The 16,843-nt window shown below is 38.3% G+C and overlaps 1 protein-coding gene across 1 annotated transcript in view; it reads left to right on the top strand.

Moving 5' to 3' along the window:
- CFTR (CF transmembrane conductance regulator) overlaps positions 1-16,843 on the top strand; it is a 225,855-nt gene that overhangs the window by 197,274 nt on the left and 11,738 nt on the right. The window contains exon 24 of the mRNA XM_053662935.1: positions 4,958-5,047. Coding sequence (XP_053518910.1) covers positions 4,958-5,047 — 90 coding nt within the window. The remainder of the gene's footprint in view (positions 1-4,957; positions 5,048-16,843) is intronic.

Genomic DNA, 16,843 nt, shown 5'->3' with positions numbered 1-16,843 from the left:
AAAAATAAACTGTGTTTTCCATACTCAGAACTGTAAACCTACTCTTGTCCCACCTGGTATAAATTCTGAGTCAAAACAAAAAAGCACTTAATCCTTAAGGATAGGAGTCATTTCTCTGACTAATTTAATTTATTCTACATTTAGTTATCACAGAATCCAAATTGTTGTTTTTGTTTTTTCCTTGATATCTAAAGGCTAAAGCAAACCGTGTACTGCAGTGATATATAAACAGCTCTGGGCACTCCTGAGCACTCCATGTAGACTTGGCGGTCTCAAGTCAGCTTCAGGAAGGAGATTAGTCCAGAAATGAACAATGGTGCTCTCTTTATTTTTCCTTGAGTCTCTAAAATTGCTCTTTATACTATACATACATGACCTTAAATATCAAATATTTGCACATCGTAGTTTTGCTATTTAGTAAACAGTCTCTTAAAAGATGGTCATCATGATTTATAGTTTCAGATGTGTGTGTGTGTGTGTGTGTGTGTGTGTGTGTGTTTTGCTATACAGTCAGTCTGACTGTGTTACCTAACTTCTCAGGGCCTTAGCTATTTATTTTGTAAGCCAGGAAAAAGAATGTAGGTAACCTTCAAACACATCTCAGCTTAACATATGAGTTTGTGAAAAATTCAAACAGTTTAGACAACTACTGGCACCCATGAAAGCAAGAGACTGCCAGATATTATTTGTAAGACAGAAATAGAATGGGTAGTTTAATGGTTTGAAATTGATACTTAATTGAACAAGTTAATTCAGTTAGTTTTTCTATAAAATTAAAGCATTGCCCTGACCGGTGTGGCTCAGTTGGTCAGGCATCATTCTGCAAAGCAAAAGGTTACAGGTTTAATACCTGGTGAGGGTACGTGCCTAGGTTGCAGGTTTAGTCCCCGGTTGAGGCGCATGTGAGAGGCAACCAATGAATATTTCTCTCACATTAATGTTTCATTCCATCTCTTTCTCCCTTCTGTTCCACCTCACTAAAACTAAAATAAATAAAATCTTTTAAAAAATAAATGAAATAAAATTAAAGCATTATTTTAATGCTAAAAGATAAACTGTAAACAAAAGGCCTACAGAGTTTCTGAATGGTATTAAATATATCTAAAAAATTTGGATGTCTAATTTCACCAAACAGCCTTCTTACTTCATAGTTTTGAATATATGCCTATTTGAAATAAAATTAATTATATGTTTATATATAACTATACATTTGATAAATATTATATATGTTATTAGGCCATTAGAAAAAGTTAGGTGTACTATTTCCCAAGCAATTATATAGAGAGATAAAAAAATTAATGGGTTGTTAGCATTATTTCTTTAAACACTGTGGGTTATAGTAGTTATTCTTACCAAAGGAATAAAAATAATACACACTTAACTCTACATTTTCATATTTTTATTTTTTATCTTCACATCAGCCCATGTATTCAATCAGAAAACATTTATTGAACTTTTACTATGTACAAAACCTATGAGTTAATGATACAGTACACAGCAAAGTTATGGTGTGGAAGAGATGAACATTATAAAAATGCTCACAAATGCATATGCAATTTTAATATTTACTATAAGCTGTGACAGTAAAGCACTGTTATTATATTGAGAGATCTTATTTGATTTTGAGGATTTGAAAGTTGCCAATTAGAGGAAGTGACATCCACTCTGAGACTTAAAAGATGTAGTTGGCCATGGGAAGACTGTAAGGGACGAGATTCCAAGACAGGGAGAATAGAATGTGTGAATAAAGAGAGGAAGAAAAAGAAAGCTATGTAGCTGGAATGCAAAGGGGAAGGGGTAGAGAAGGGCACTAAATGAGCCAGAAGGAGTGGAAGGGGCTAAATCATGTAGCATTTGTCAACCAATTTAAGTATCTTACATTTTTCCTGAGTGCAATGGAAAGCCACTGAAGATTTTTCAAAAGGTTAATAACGTAATCCAATTTATACTTGTAGTGATTGCTTTGGTTGCTAAGTTAGAGTGGACTGGAAAAGAGGCCAGAATGAAGTAGAAAGGTCAATTAGAAGATTTGCAGTGTTCCAAAAAGAGCTGTTGATATCTTGAACTATGTGATAGCAGTAGAGATAGAAGACAAATGGATTTGAGATATATTTTGGGAAAACAAGTCACAGGACTGATGATTGAGTCCTGTGGGGGCGACTACTTTGGGAGGATTAGGAAGGAAGGTAAGTCATGAATTACTCCCAAGTTTCTTGAGGAAGTGAAGGAGCCATATATTGAAATTGAAAGCCTACAAGTATAGTGGATTTGAGGAGAAAGACAGCATTTCCCAATTTACAGTGAGAGCACTAATGCTCAGAGAGCTTGGGTTTTAATTTCCAGATATATCTATCAGGTCAGAGCTATATTACTATACCATATTCGCAAACCACATTACCTTTAATAACTTCTGTGTCTGCTTCGATGTTATAATACTTTGGCCTCCACACACAGTTATCCAGAATAATGGCAATATTCTCTTTGCACAAAAAATTTCTATTGTGCTGTTCCATTGGATGTGTGAGTCTAAACTTACAAAGACATTAGCCCATAGAGAACCCTTCAACTCAGGTTCTGCATGGGAAGAGGAAGCTAACCTCTCCATTGAGAGTACAGGACCTAAGCTGTGTGGCCAGGTGGATAGATAGTAGTGCTTTCATCAAAGCTAGGCTAAGTGAAATAAGCCAGGTTGTCAAAGACAAATACCATATGATCTCACATTTAACAGGAACCTAAACAACAAAACAATCAAACAAGCAAAATATAACCAAAGACACTGACATAGAGAACAGGCAGACATTGTCCAGAGGGGAGAGGGAAGGGAACTTCAGGGGAAAAGCAGAAGGGTTTATAGGAGCAAGTATAAGAGACACATGGACAAAAACTAGGGGGCGTGGAAATGGGAGGGACGGGGAAGGGTTGGGTGGGTGGGCTGGGATGGGAGTAAAAGACAGAAAACTGTACTTGAACAACAATTAAATTTTTTTTAATTTAAAAAAGAGTGGGCTACTCACCGCTGTTGGGATCTTTATGAATCCATAGGACTATTCTGCCCAACCTTTAGTCTATCGTGACCTCCAGATCAGGGGAAAATTGGTAGGACTTGAGGCATTGTGTGATAATGGTGAGGAACACAGGCTTGAAGGCAAACATCCCTGGGTTCTGTTAGCTAAATGATCTTGGAAGAGTCACTCAAATTTTCCCTGCTATGACTTCTTCATGTACAATAATAGGCTCTATTTCATAAATTAGATATGAAGATGAGGAGATACCACACATAAAGAACCTAACCTGACACCATAAGCCAGAACTCTGTGTTTCAGCCACTTAGTTCTCAATGGAAGTAACTTCTGAAGGTGCAAAATATGTTGTCTGATGCTTGCTAAACCCTCACAGTTATTTCCCCTCTCTCTCAATAATGCTAGAAAACTTTGATATAATGAACCACAACATTAAAAGAAAAATGTAAAAACTAGTAAATGGAAAAATTCCACTGGCAAGTGTTTGAACTTTAGGTACTAAATAAACCCAATTTAATAAATTAACTGAAGTTCTTAGAGCCACTTCTACTTTAATTCTCTTTAGTTTTTCAGAATTCTCTGATAATTTCTTTTTGTCTGGACATTTCTTTCGTTTACTTGGAAGCTTGAGGAGGATGCACAGATATATCTATCACATATCTCATGATATGATGAGTCACCTAGTCAACTCTTCTTATCCACCTCTGTAAAGCAATGTATGCATCCCTTAGGAAGTATTTCAGTGCACGTTAAGTAAAAACAGTTAAGACTTCTTATTGGGGCCCCAGAGGGTTTCTGAGATACTTGGCAATACCTTTGTCCTTCAAGTGTAAATTATGTATTGGGGAATGTGGTCCCTAATGCCTCATGTTCTGTCTGAGAGGCACAGACACCGTTAGTCTGGAGACATCTTGCCTTGTGCAATTTATTATAGATCAGATTTGCATTGACCATTCTCTCTCAGTCTAAGGCAATTTGTGAAGACCAAGCCTTCAAAAAATTCAGTTTTTAATTCTCCTTACTGCTTGTTAGTAACCAAAGGCAAAGCATAAAATACTCTGAATATTAACCTCAAAAATATATTTTCAGTTCACCCATAGGCACAAAGAGAGAACTAATTATTATTATTATATCAACACTTCCCAGCAATAGCAGATTTCTTTCAAAACATTATTTAATCATATCATATAGGTCAACTGAAGTAGACAGTGATGTGGCAAGTAGAGTGTCTCGGGGTGATAGCTGAGCAGTGTTCCTTACAGGGAATTCAGTTGTCATTGTGTCACTTCAGCAGAATCAGTCTCATCTGCCTCCCTTCCCTCTGTAACATGCATTCAGTTAAACAAATATTTTATTTCTGCCCTTTCACTGATTTCTAATTCCCCTGAACCTGTCTGGTTTTGGAAGTAGATGCATTTCTTGGTTTATATTCCAGATAAACACATGTTTATCTGGAATATAAATAAGTGTCCATAATTAAACTTCAAAATCCCTTAAAAAGCTAGGTTTATTAAAGAAATTCAAGGAAAATACATTAATACAAAATAAAAATTTGTTTAAACCATTGTAACTCATAATCTTAAATTTTTTAATTATTTAATTTAACATTACATTTGTTTATAATAAAGAATATTTCTAAGAATAAAAAATTTAACATCCTATAATTTACAGTAACCTTAATTTCTTTGTCTTAAAAATACTGTGACTAGAACCATGTTCATAAGGGGCTTCAAATGTAGCTATATTTTGTTTCTTAAAAAATATACAAAGCAAATATAAAATTTTAAAAATTTAAGAAAACTAGATTTTAAGAACATGGGAGGGTATTACATTTTAAAATAAATTTTCTGTTTGAAATATTTTACAATAAAATGTGGAAGAAATTAATATATATTTAGATTATTCATGCTTTCCTCTTCTTTACCTTATTGTTATAGAAAGTATTTATCTTCTCTGGAACATTTAGAAAAAATTTGGATCCCTATGAACAGTGGAATGATGAAGAAATATGGAAAGTTGCAGATGAGGTAAGGATATTAACTGAAATATTTTTTTGATAAAGGTAACATACATACACAAGAGCAGTTGTCATAGCTAAGATAATTTTACACACCTGTGCATACATGTGTGTGCACACAAATTTAAATCGAAGAAATCTAACACATCTAGAGCATCCATACGGGACTTTGGATTAGACTTCCCCCTCTCCTCAGTGTTTAGTTTCCATCTAGGCCCCAAAATAGCATTCCTTTGGCCATCTTCCTCACCAGTGTGGATCAATGAGACATGAACTGGGAGAGACCCAGACATCCACAGCACACCAGGATTATTCCTGATACAAAGAATCATTTCTCTGCACCTTCCCCATCTGGGTTTTGAAGTGTCCCTAGAATAAGGAGGAGGCTTTGCTTTGACATGATATATTTCTCTTGGAAGCATGGCTTTCAACACAGAAGGGTGATGATTGTTGTAGAGCACCTGAGATGACTATAGTCTTCTCTGGAAGCCACCAGGAGTCAACTGTCTTTGGGAATGTGTTGTCTATGAGTACTTCTAGGTGTGATGCCAATGACCTATAGATATGGTATTCTCTATTTCTTGAGGTCATTAAAGCACCATATAGGACACATATGGATTAAAATTAAATCATAGTTTCTAATAGTACCCTGTATTTACCCAATAAGTGGTTAATTATAATTGAAAGTATTATACACAGGAATTTGGGGTCAGGTGAGAGAGGTAGAGTAAAATGCTTGGTTCTTTAACAGAACACCCAACAGTAAGTAAACTGACAATTATTGAAATTTAGGCATCATGTTAAGGTAAGGTGAGGGAGAACATAAATTCTCTATCTTATTAAACTTGAGGTTTAAATTCAAAGCTCTTTTTGGTGACAGACTACAATTATGGGACCAAAGGATATTGAGATCAAAGGTCTTCTTAGGTAACAATATTATTTCACTATTTCTGCATTTTTCCTTGTAGTGCAGTTCTGTTTATCCCAAACGCTCTTTCATTTTCTGCCTTCATTCAGAGTGGATCTTGCCAAGAGCTTTGAAATGTCTGTGAATGTTAAACACTTACCCATTGAGTGCCCAACATTAACATGCCCCTAAATACACTTAGATTAACCATTTTCAGTATCAAAGTTTTCTTATTACCCAACAAATGAGGGCTTTTTAAGAAAACATTAACTAAATTTCAAATGACATATTTTAAGATCTTTGATGTGACTTCTGAGAATGAACTATAGAGACACAATGTGGTGGGAGAAAAACTGGGAAGAAAGACATTAGACCATATAAAATTTGCAAATATTGCCAAGTCACGATAAAATTTACAGAAAATCAGCATTATTATCTAAAATTTTAGAAAACATGATTAAGATTTTAAATAGTAATAAATGCAAAACTTTTACCTGTATCGATTTTTATTTGGTCAAATTGTATTGAGATATTATGTTTGTACTGATCCTCTTTTAAATAATATGCTATTTTAAAATGGAGAGATTGATGCTGTCCTTACATTAATGCCATATACTTTGAGCAGTGGTGATAATTTTTTTCTGCAGAGACCTGAAAATAACATACAAACAAATAAGCTACAGCCAAGAGAACCAGAAGGGGCATTGTTTTGAAAGTTATAGGGCTTGGAGTTTAAGTCTTATAACTTATCCAAACAGGAATATTGAGGGGGTGGGTGTCAGTTTCTAAACTGGACAGGATACTGGAAAAAAAGTATAAACCATAATGATCCAGGACAAAGCAGTTTATATGCTGCTTTGTCTCTGTGTCCCAGTTGTCTCTGTGACCTTGATATGACTTATGTCTCTCAAGGGAAATAAAGTGAGTACTGACAGATAGACAAACTCCTGAATCTTACTCATCTAACAGTAGTACCTCATTCATAATTCCCCTTTTCCCAGATGAAAATCACAAGCACATGCAATGACAACACCAGTCCAAGAAACACTTTATTCCTAGCTTGGATCTGGACCCAAACTCCTGTGTGAACCTTATCCTTGATCTAGACTAGATTGTGTGAAGCCATGAGGATCATACTTAGTTAGTAACCCTAAGGTTTGGAAACAAAACTGATACAAACAGTTCCCTGTCCCTTTGTGGTCTGTGTCCACACCTTCATCTTAACACTCTGTGAAGTGAGATGGTCTTATTTCCACATCCCAAAACAAATCAGGGACAGAGAGCTTCTCCCCGGAATCACTGACTTTACCAGCTGTATAAACAAAGAGAATCTCAAAACAGACTGAAACCTAAGGAGTAAAAAGACCCTTAGCTTTATAAATTGATACAAATTCATTGGCCTAGTAAATTGATAGTACTCTTTGAACTTTTAAAATATTTTTTAATTTTTAAATTATAGTTGCCATAATATATTAGTTTCATATGTCTAAGATAGTGATTAGACATATATATATCTTATGAAGTGATCATCATGATAAATCTAGTACCCATATGACACCATACATAGTTATTACAGTGTTATTGACTACATTTCCTATGCTGTACTTTACATCTGCATGACTATTATGTAACTAACTACACTTTTTTTTTAAACATATGTAATATTTATTATCAAAGTATGTTTTATAAAACATATATATGTTTTATGTTTTATTTGGCCTATACAGTTAACATATAAAACATATGTTTTATAAGCATATAAAAGTTTATTTTCAAACTATGAGAAGTAAGTTTTTCTTTTTTTTTTTTTTTTTAATTTTAATTTTATTTAGTTATTTTTCAAGTACAGTTTTTTGTCTATTTTTCCCATCCCAGCCTCCCCCGCCCCTTGCTCCCCACCTCCCTCCCATTTCCACCCCCCCCCCTTAGTTCTCGTCCCTGTGTCCTTCCTATTTGTTCCTCCAAATCCCTCCCCCCTTTTTCCCCTTAACTTCCCTTCCTTCTCCCCTCTGGTCACTATCCCCTTGTTCTCTATTTCAGTGTCTTTGTTTTTTGGGTTTTTTTTTTTTCTGCTTGCTTGTTTGTTTTGTTGTTTAGCTTCCTGTTAAAGGTGAGATCATATGGTATTTGTCTTTCAGCACCTGGCCTATTTCACTCAGCATAATGCTTTCCAGTTCCATCCATGTTGTTGCAAAGGGTAGTAGCTCCTTCTTTCTCTCTGCTGCATAGAATTCCATTGTGTATATGTACCACAATTTTTGTATCCATTCATTTACTGATGGGCACCTAAGTTGCTTCCAACTCTTGGCTATTGTAAATTGTGCTGCTATGAACATTGTGGTGCATAGGTTCTTTGAAATTGATGTTTTAGGATTCTTAGGATATAATCCCAGCAGTGGAATTGCTGGGTCAAAAGGCAGGTCGATTTTTATTTTTCTGAGAAAAATCCATACTGTTTTCCATAATGGTTGTACCAGTCTGCACTCCCACCAACAGTGAACTAAGGACCCCTTTTCCCCACAACCCCTCCAACATTTGTTGTTTGTTACTTTGTTTATGATAGCCATCCTGACTGGTGTAAAGTGGTATCTCATTGTGGTTTTAATTTGCATCTCTCTGATAGCTAATGATATTGAGCATCTCTTCATGTGTCTCTGAATGTTCTGTATGTCCTCCTTGGAGAAGTGTTTGTTCAAGTCCTTTTCCCATTTTCTAATTGGGTTGGGTGTCTTCTTAGAGTGGAGTCGTGTAAGTTCTTTGTATATTTTAGAGATTAAACCTTTGTCTGAGGTATCATTGGCAAATATGTTTTCCCATACAGTTGGTTGTCTTGCTAATTTAATACTGTTTTCTTTAGCCATGCAGAAGCTTTTTATTTTGATGAGATCCCATTTGTTTATTCTTTCCTTTACATTCCTTGCTCTAGGGGACATATCAGTAAAGAAGTTGCTGCGTGAAATATCTGAGATTTTCTTGCCAATGTTCTCCTCTAGGACTTTAATGGTGTTATGACTTACATTTAAGTCTTTTATCCACCTTGAATTTATTTTGGTGTATGGTGTAAGTCTGTACTCAAGTTTCATTTTTTTGCATGTAGCTGTCCAGTTCTCCCAACACCATTTGTTGAAGAGGCTATCTTTACTCCATTTTATGTTACTGCCCCCTTTGTCGAATATTAATTGACTGTAGAGAGTTGGGTTGATTTCTGGGCTCTGTGTTCTGTTCCATTGGTCTATGTGCCTGTTTTTATGCCAGTACCAGGCTGTTTTGATTACAGTGGCCTTGTAATATAGTTTGATATCAGGTATTGTGATCCCCCCTACTTTGTTCTTCTTTCTCAAAAGAGCAGCTGCTATTCGGGCTCGTTTATGGTTCCATATAAATTTTCGAAGTGTTTGTTCTATGTCTGTGAAATATGCCATTGGTACTTTAATAGGTATTGCATTGAATCTGTATATTGCTTTGGGTAGTATGGACATTTTGATAATGTTAATTCTTCTGATCCATGAACAAGGTATATGTTTCCATTTGTTTGTGTCTTCCTTGATTTCGTTCTTCAGGGCTGTGTAGTTTTCTGCATACAGGTTTTTTACCTCCTTGGTTAGGTTTATTTCCAGATATTTTATTTTTCTTTTTGCTATATCAAATGGGATTTTTCTCTTTATTTCTGCTTCTGCTGATTCACTGTTGGTATACAAAAATGCCTTTGATTTCTGGATATTGACTTTATAACCCGCTGTTTTGCCAAACTCATCAATTAGTTTGAGGAGTTTTTGGGTAGAGTCTATAGGATTTTCCATGTACACTATCATGTCATCTGCAAACAGTGACAGTTTTGCTTCCTCCTTTCCTATTTGGATGCCTTTTATTTCCTTTTCTTGCCTGATCACTGTGGCTAAAACTTCCAATACTATATTGAATAGAAGTGGTGAAAGTGGACAACCTTGTCTTGTTCCTGATCTTAGTGGAAAAGCTTTTAGTTTTTTCCCATTGAGTATGATATTGGCTGTAGGTCTCTCATATATGGCCTTTATTATTTTGAGAAATGCTCCTTGTATTCCCACTTTGCTGAGTGTTTTTATCATAAATGGGTGTTGTACCTTATCGAAAGCTTTTCCTGCATCTATTGATATGATCATGTGATTTTTGTCTTTGCTTTTGTTTATGTGATGTATTACATTTACTGATTTGCGAATATTGAACCATCCTTGCATTCCTGGGATGAATCCTACTTGATCATGGTGTATGATCTTTTTCATATATTGTTGGATGCGATTTGCCAATATTTTGTTGAGGATTTTAGCATCTATGTTCATCAGTGATATTGGCCTGAACTTATCTTTCTTTGTTGTGTCTCTATCTGATTTTGGAATTAAGATGATGCTGGCTTCATAAAAAGAATTTGGGAGTTTTCCGTCCTTCTGAATTTTTTGAAATAGTCTGTGGAGAATAGGGGTTAGCTCTTCCTTAAATCCTTTGTAGAATTCTCCTGTGAAACCATCTGGTCCAGGGCTTTTGTGTGATGGGAGTTTTTTGATTACTGCTTCAATTTCTTTTGCTGTTATTGGTGTATTTAAATTTTCTGCTTCTTTTTCACTGAGTTTTGGAAGATTGTATTTTTCTAGAAATGTGCCCATTTCCCCTAGGTTTTCAAATTTCTTGGCATACAGTTCTTCATAGTAATTTCTTACAATCTCTTCTATTTCTGTGGTATCAGTTGTAATCTCTCCTTTTTCATTTCTGATTGTGTTTATTTGTGTCCTCTCTCTTCTTTTCTTGATGAGCCTACTTAAAGGCTTGTCTATTTTGTTTATCTTCTCAAAGAACCAACTCCTGGATTCATTGATCCTTAAAATTGTGCTTTTAGTTTCTATGTCATTTAATTCTGCTCTAATCTTGGTTATTTCCTTCCTTCTGCTTGCTCTGGGCTGTCTTTGTTGTTGTTCCTCAAGTTCTTGCAGGCGTAGGGTTAGGTTGTTTGTTTGAAATGTTTCTATATTCTTCAGGTAGGCCTGTATTGCTATGAACTTCCCTCTCAGGACTGCCTTCACTGTGTCCCATAAGTTTTGGGTTGTTGTGCAATCATTTTCATTTGTTTCCAGAAATGTTTTGATTTCTTCCCTAATTTCATTCTTGACCCATTCGTTGTTTAATAGCATACCATTCAGTCTCCATGTTTTTGGGTGCTTTGGGTTTTTTTCTTTGGGGTTGGTTTCTAATTTCAGTGCCTTGTGGTCAGAGAAGATGCTTGGTATGATTTCAATTTTCTTGAATTTGTTGAGGCTCCTTTTGTGTCCTATCATGTGGTCTATCTTTGAGAATGTTCCATGTACATTTGAAAAGAATGTGTATTTAGCTTCTTTGGGATGAAGGGCTCTATATATATCAGTTAAGTCCATTTCATCTAGGGTGTTGTTTAATGCCACAATATCTTTTTTGATAATTTGTTTGGAAGATCTGTCCATTTTTGATAGTGGGGTGTTCAAATCCCCTACTATGATTGTGTTGCTGTCAATATCTTTCTTGAAGTCCTCTAAGATTTTCTTGATATACTTGGGTGCCCCTATGTTTGGTGCATATATGCTTACAATGTTAATGTCTTCTTGGTGGATTCTTCCCTTGAGTATTATGAAGTGACCTTCTGGGTCTCTCTTTACAGCCTTTTTTCTGAAGTCTATTTCGTCTGATATGAGAATTGCTACCCCAGCTTTTTTTTCTTGTCCGTTTGCTTGGAAAACTTGTTTCCAGCCTTTCACTTTTAGTCTGTGATGGTCTTTTGTCCTGAGGTGAGTCTCTTGTAGGCAGCATATGTGTGGGTCATGCTTTCTTATCCATTGAGCTATTCTGTGTCTTTTGATTGGAGAATTTAATCCATTTACGTTTAAGGTTATTATTGATAGGTACTTATTCATTGCCATTTTTGTACCTGTGTTCCTCTCTGTCTCCCTCTTATCCTTCTTTCCCTCAAAGCATTCCTTTTAGTATTTCTTGTAGAGCTGGTTTGGTGGAGGCATATTCTTTTAGACTTCTTTTGTCTTGGAAGCTCTTTATTTGGCCTTCTATCTTGATTGAGAGCCTTGCTGGGTAAAGTAGCCTTGGTTGTAGGCCTCTGGTTCTCATTACTTGAAATATTTCTTGCCATTCTCTTCTTGCTTGAAGTGTTTCCATTGAGAAGTCGGTAGCTAACCTTATTGGGGCTCCCTTGTATGTTATTTCTTTTTTCTCCCTTGCTGCCTTTAAGATTCTCTCTTTGTCTTGGAATTTTGCCATTTTGATGATGATGTGTCTTGAGGTGGGCCTCCTTGGGTTCCTCTTGGTTGGGACTCTCTGTGATTCCTGGATTTGTGAGACTTTTTCTCTTATCAAATTAGGAAAATTTTCTCTCATTACTCGTTCAAATACGTTTTCTATCCCTTGTTCTTCTTCTTCTCCTTCTGGTATTCCTATTATTCGTATATTGTTACGTTTCATATTGTCTTGCATTTCTCTTAATCCCTCTGCATTCTTTCTGAGCCTCTTTTCATTTTCTTGTTCTTTCTGTGAGATGCTTTCTACCCTGTCCTCCAACTCACTAATCCTATCCTCCGCTTCATCTATCCTACTTTGGAAACTTTCTACTGTGTACTTCAATTTGGAAATTGTATTCTTCATTTCCTCTTGTCTCTTGCTGATGGTTTCCATTTCCTTTTTGATGTTGCTGTAGTTTGCAGAGAGATCATTATAATTCCCCTGTAGTTTCTGGTAGCTCACTGTGAGCTCTTTGAACTTTGCAATAACCAGTGCTTTGAATTCACTGTCTGATAGTTGATCAGCGTCTATTTCATCTAACATTCTTTCTGAAGTTTCTGCTTTTTCTTTCATTTGGGGATTGTTTCTTTGTCTTCCCATTGTTTGAGACTCTTCTTTTTAGTCTCTGCTTCCAAAATTGATCTGTTCTGAAACACTGGTTTTATGGTGTAAACTTCTGTGGTATGATCCTTGTGAAGTTCAGTGGTGCAGACTCCTTGAAGTTTCTTGATGTTCTTAGTCTCCACCTACACTCACACTGGTCCTCGCGCTGGTCCCTGCGTTGGTCGCCTACCACTGCTGAATGTCCCGGCTCTAGTAGGCGCCTCCTCAAGCACCCAGGCCCATTACTAGGGCAGTGGCACAGAGGCCGGGAATGTCCTGGCTCCCGTATCTGGCTCTCTCTGCCGCCCAGGGCCGTCACAGGGGCTTGAAGTGTCCCGGTTTCCGTACCTGACTCCCAGGCGTCTAGTCCTGTCTCTATGGCAGTGGCACAGAGGCTTAGAAAGTCCCAACTCCCGTACCTGATTCCCCAGTGTCCAATCCCCTCGCTATGGCAGCAGCACAGGGACTGTGACCCTCCCAGTTCCCGTAGAGGGATCCTCTGCCACCCCAGGCTGTCTCAGGGGTTTGGAGTGTCCCGGCTTCCGTACCTGACTCCCCTGCGTCCAGTCCCGTCGCTATGGCAGCGGCACAGGATTTGAGATCTTCCCGGCTCCCGTAGCTGGCTCCTCAGCTGCGTCACAGGGGTTTGGAGAGTCCCGCTTCTGTACCTGACTCCCCGCGTCAGGTCTCGTTGCTATGGCAGCGGCACAGGATTTGAGAGCTTCCAGGCTCCCGGCTCCCATAGCTGGCTCCTCAGGGTCCAGGCCTGTCTCTATGGCGGCGTCACAGGGGCCTTTGGTGTCCCAGCTCCTGCAACTGACCCTTCCGTTGCCCAGGCCAGTAGCTATGGCATCGGCACAAGGGTGTCCCCGCTCCGGTTCCTGACTCCTTTGTCTCCCAGGACCGTCACAGGGACTTGGAGTGTCCGGCTTCCATACCTGACGCCCCGGCTCCCAGGCCTGTTGCTCTGGCGGCAGTACAGGGGCCGCGTGAGACCCAGCTCCAGTAGCTGACTCTGCCGCCGTCTGGTGTTTCAGCGTCGGTCACAATCTCTGGTCTTTTAATTTCATAAATGCTGGGTAACCAATGGTTTATTGTGCTGTTTCTCCATAGATCTGCCAGGATTTTTACCCATGAGTACAGGAGCTAGTATCCGCTCCATCTTACTCCGTCGCCATCTTCCCAGCATCCCCCCCTAACTACACTTTTCATCCATCCCTCCAACCCCCTTCCATCTTGCAACCATCAAAATGTTTTCTTTATGTGAGTTTCTTTCTGTGTTGTTAGTATATTTTGTTTTTTAAATGCTACATATAAATGAAATCATATGGCATTTGTCTTTATCTGATTTATTTCACTTTACTAGCACAATACTTTCTAGGTCCATCTATAGTGTTGCAGATGGCATGATTTCTTTCTCTTTTATGGTTCAGTCATATTCTAAGGTATTTATGCAACACTTCTTTATCCATTCAAGCCTTTTTATATCAATTTTCATAAAATATGTTTTTAATCTCTTTACTTTCAGCCTTTGTGTCAATCTGAAATGAGTCTCTTGTAGACAGCACATGTAGGGGTCTTGTTTTCTTATCCATGTAGCCACCCTATGTCTTTTGATTAGAGCATTTAATCCATTTACAATTAAAATAATTGTTGATAGAAATGTAGTTATTGCCATTTTGTTATTCATATTTTTGTCTCCTGGAGCTGGGTGCTCCAAGAGAGTATCTTAAATGTGTTGTGTGTGCCCACCTATTATAGTTGAGCCCTGATTGCTGTTGGCATGTCAGTGGGAGGAGCTGACCCTTAGGCTGATTTGTTGTGAGATCTGCCCATGATTATAAGCAGGAGAAGTTGTTGTGTAGGGGCTGAACCTACAAAGCAGGATTTGCTTTAGCAGGGCTCTGGTGCCTGCTGAGTCTGCCTTTTGGGTGTGTCATTTTTGAAAGTGATTGGGTGGTGCTCTGGTGTAATCTGATGCTGACCACCAAGTATATTGGTTCTGGGGCTGCTTGGGACCAATGTCAGACCAATGTCAATTGCTACTGTACCCTGCCCAGAGCCACCTGATGTGAGCTACAAAATGATTTGAAGATGGTTGCCACTTGAGTTGGACTTGAAGTGTCTTGGAAAGGCTAAGCTGTGAACAGAGGCTGACTGCGACTAGTCCCAGGCTTAAGGATGCTTAGCAAGTGGAACAGGACATGCTGCAGCCATGTGCTATTTGTTTGGGGTTTGCTAACCTTTGAAAATTTTTAGAAAAGTCCAAAGCATGAGCAAAGATAAGCCATTTGAATGGAAAAGCCACTTGACCCCACTTAGCTAAGCCAACAAGTTGGGTGTTTCAGGGTCTCAGGGAATCACCAGGGTAGGACAAACAGTGTTAGCCAGGTTGATGGAGACTGAAATATGGCTCCTACCTTCACATGCAGGGGAAGGGCTCAGCAAAGGAACAATGTAGCTCTGCCAATGCTTATGTTTGGGAGAAAGCTGACCCTAGAGTCCTTGCCCTAAAGCCAGACAACTCAGTTCCTCTCCATATGTTTCTGGTGCCATTTGAGCTGCTGTCCTAGCACTGGAGTTGAGAGTATGTGAGTCCATCAACACGTAAGTCCATGTGTGGGCCCTTTAAGAACACCTCAGACCAGAAGCACTGTCTCGCTCAGCTGCAATATCCTCTGATTTGCATAGCCATAAACTATGGCCACTCCTCTTCTAAGAACTACAACCCTGGGCTGAGGAGCCTGGTGTGGGGATGACTACTCATCTCATTCCTCAGCTGGGACCTCCACAGCCAAGATACCCCTCCCAATTTTTTTCCCACTGCACATGAATGTGGGACCAGCCTGTTCCACATCTCCACCCCTCCTACCAGTCTCAACGTGACTTCTGTATATCCTTAGTTAGAGAACTCTGTTCAGCTAAACTTTAGGCAGTTTTCAATCGTGGCTGTTATGTAGTTTAGTTTTAATTTTGATGTGGTCATGAGAAAATGCAAGTACAGCACCTCATGTCTCAGCAAGGACAATACCTTATGTCCATTGAGTGAGTTTCTTATGTTTACCACCCACAGAATTGTCCTGTATTCCTAATCCCAATGAATGGCTTCACCATCCTTCAGTTACACAGAGGCAAGTCCTGGGACTTATTCTTGACTTTTTGACTATTTCTCCACATGTCATGTTAAGGCCATCTCCTGCAAATATTTAGAATGTATTCACTTTTATTCATCCCCTCCTGACACCACTACAACTCTCATATGGATTTTTAAAAGAGGCTCCGGCTGATTTTCCTTGCCTGCAGTTCATTTGGCTCTTTGCAACTCTGGTGATCTTCCTAAACTCTGCATCTGATCTCTTGTTTCTCCCCTTCCTGTGCATGCTTATTTTCCTTTGGACAAAGTCCAGATTGCTTAAGGTGGCTTACAAGTTTCTTCGTGATTTGGTCTCTGCCTGTCTCTCTAAATCACTCTCCAATCTCCCCCCCACTTACTTTGATCCAACTATACTGATTTTCATTGGTTTCTCTAAAGCACTATGCACTCTATGGTCTTCAGAATTTTCTTTGCATGCTCTTTTCTATACCCGGAAAACCCTGCCAGCCCTTCACTGCTTTTCACCACAGTGAGCTCCTACTCATCATTCAGGCCTCTCCTTACACTTTCCAGAACCTGCCCATTTGCTCCAGGTCTAAGGGAGGATCCTGTCTAGGTGTAACCCTGTACTGCGCCCCCTTTAATCACATTCTTCACACAAGATAAAGGTTCATCTCTTCACTTGCTCATGTATGCCACCAGATTGTGGATTCCTTAAAGGCAGGGATGATGTCTACTCTCTGCAGTATTTCTGGTGCATGGAGTAGTATCGGTCACATGGATCATGTTAAGTAAATATCCATTGAATGAATGAATGATTTAACTTATCTAAATAAATAAATAATTCATGCACAATAAATTATGAAAATGATCTTGTGATGAATATGCAGCAGGTGTTACCATTACTAATGAAG

The sequence above is a fragment of the Artibeus jamaicensis genome, unplaced genomic scaffold, assembly GCF_021234435.1.
Source record: "Artibeus jamaicensis isolate MK-2021 breed Jamaican fruit bat unplaced genomic scaffold, CSHL_Jam_final contig_311, whole genome shotgun sequence".
Lineage (NCBI taxonomy): Eukaryota > Metazoa > Chordata > Mammalia > Chiroptera > Phyllostomidae > Artibeus > Artibeus jamaicensis.
This window is presented reverse-complemented; position numbering and strand designations above follow the sequence as displayed.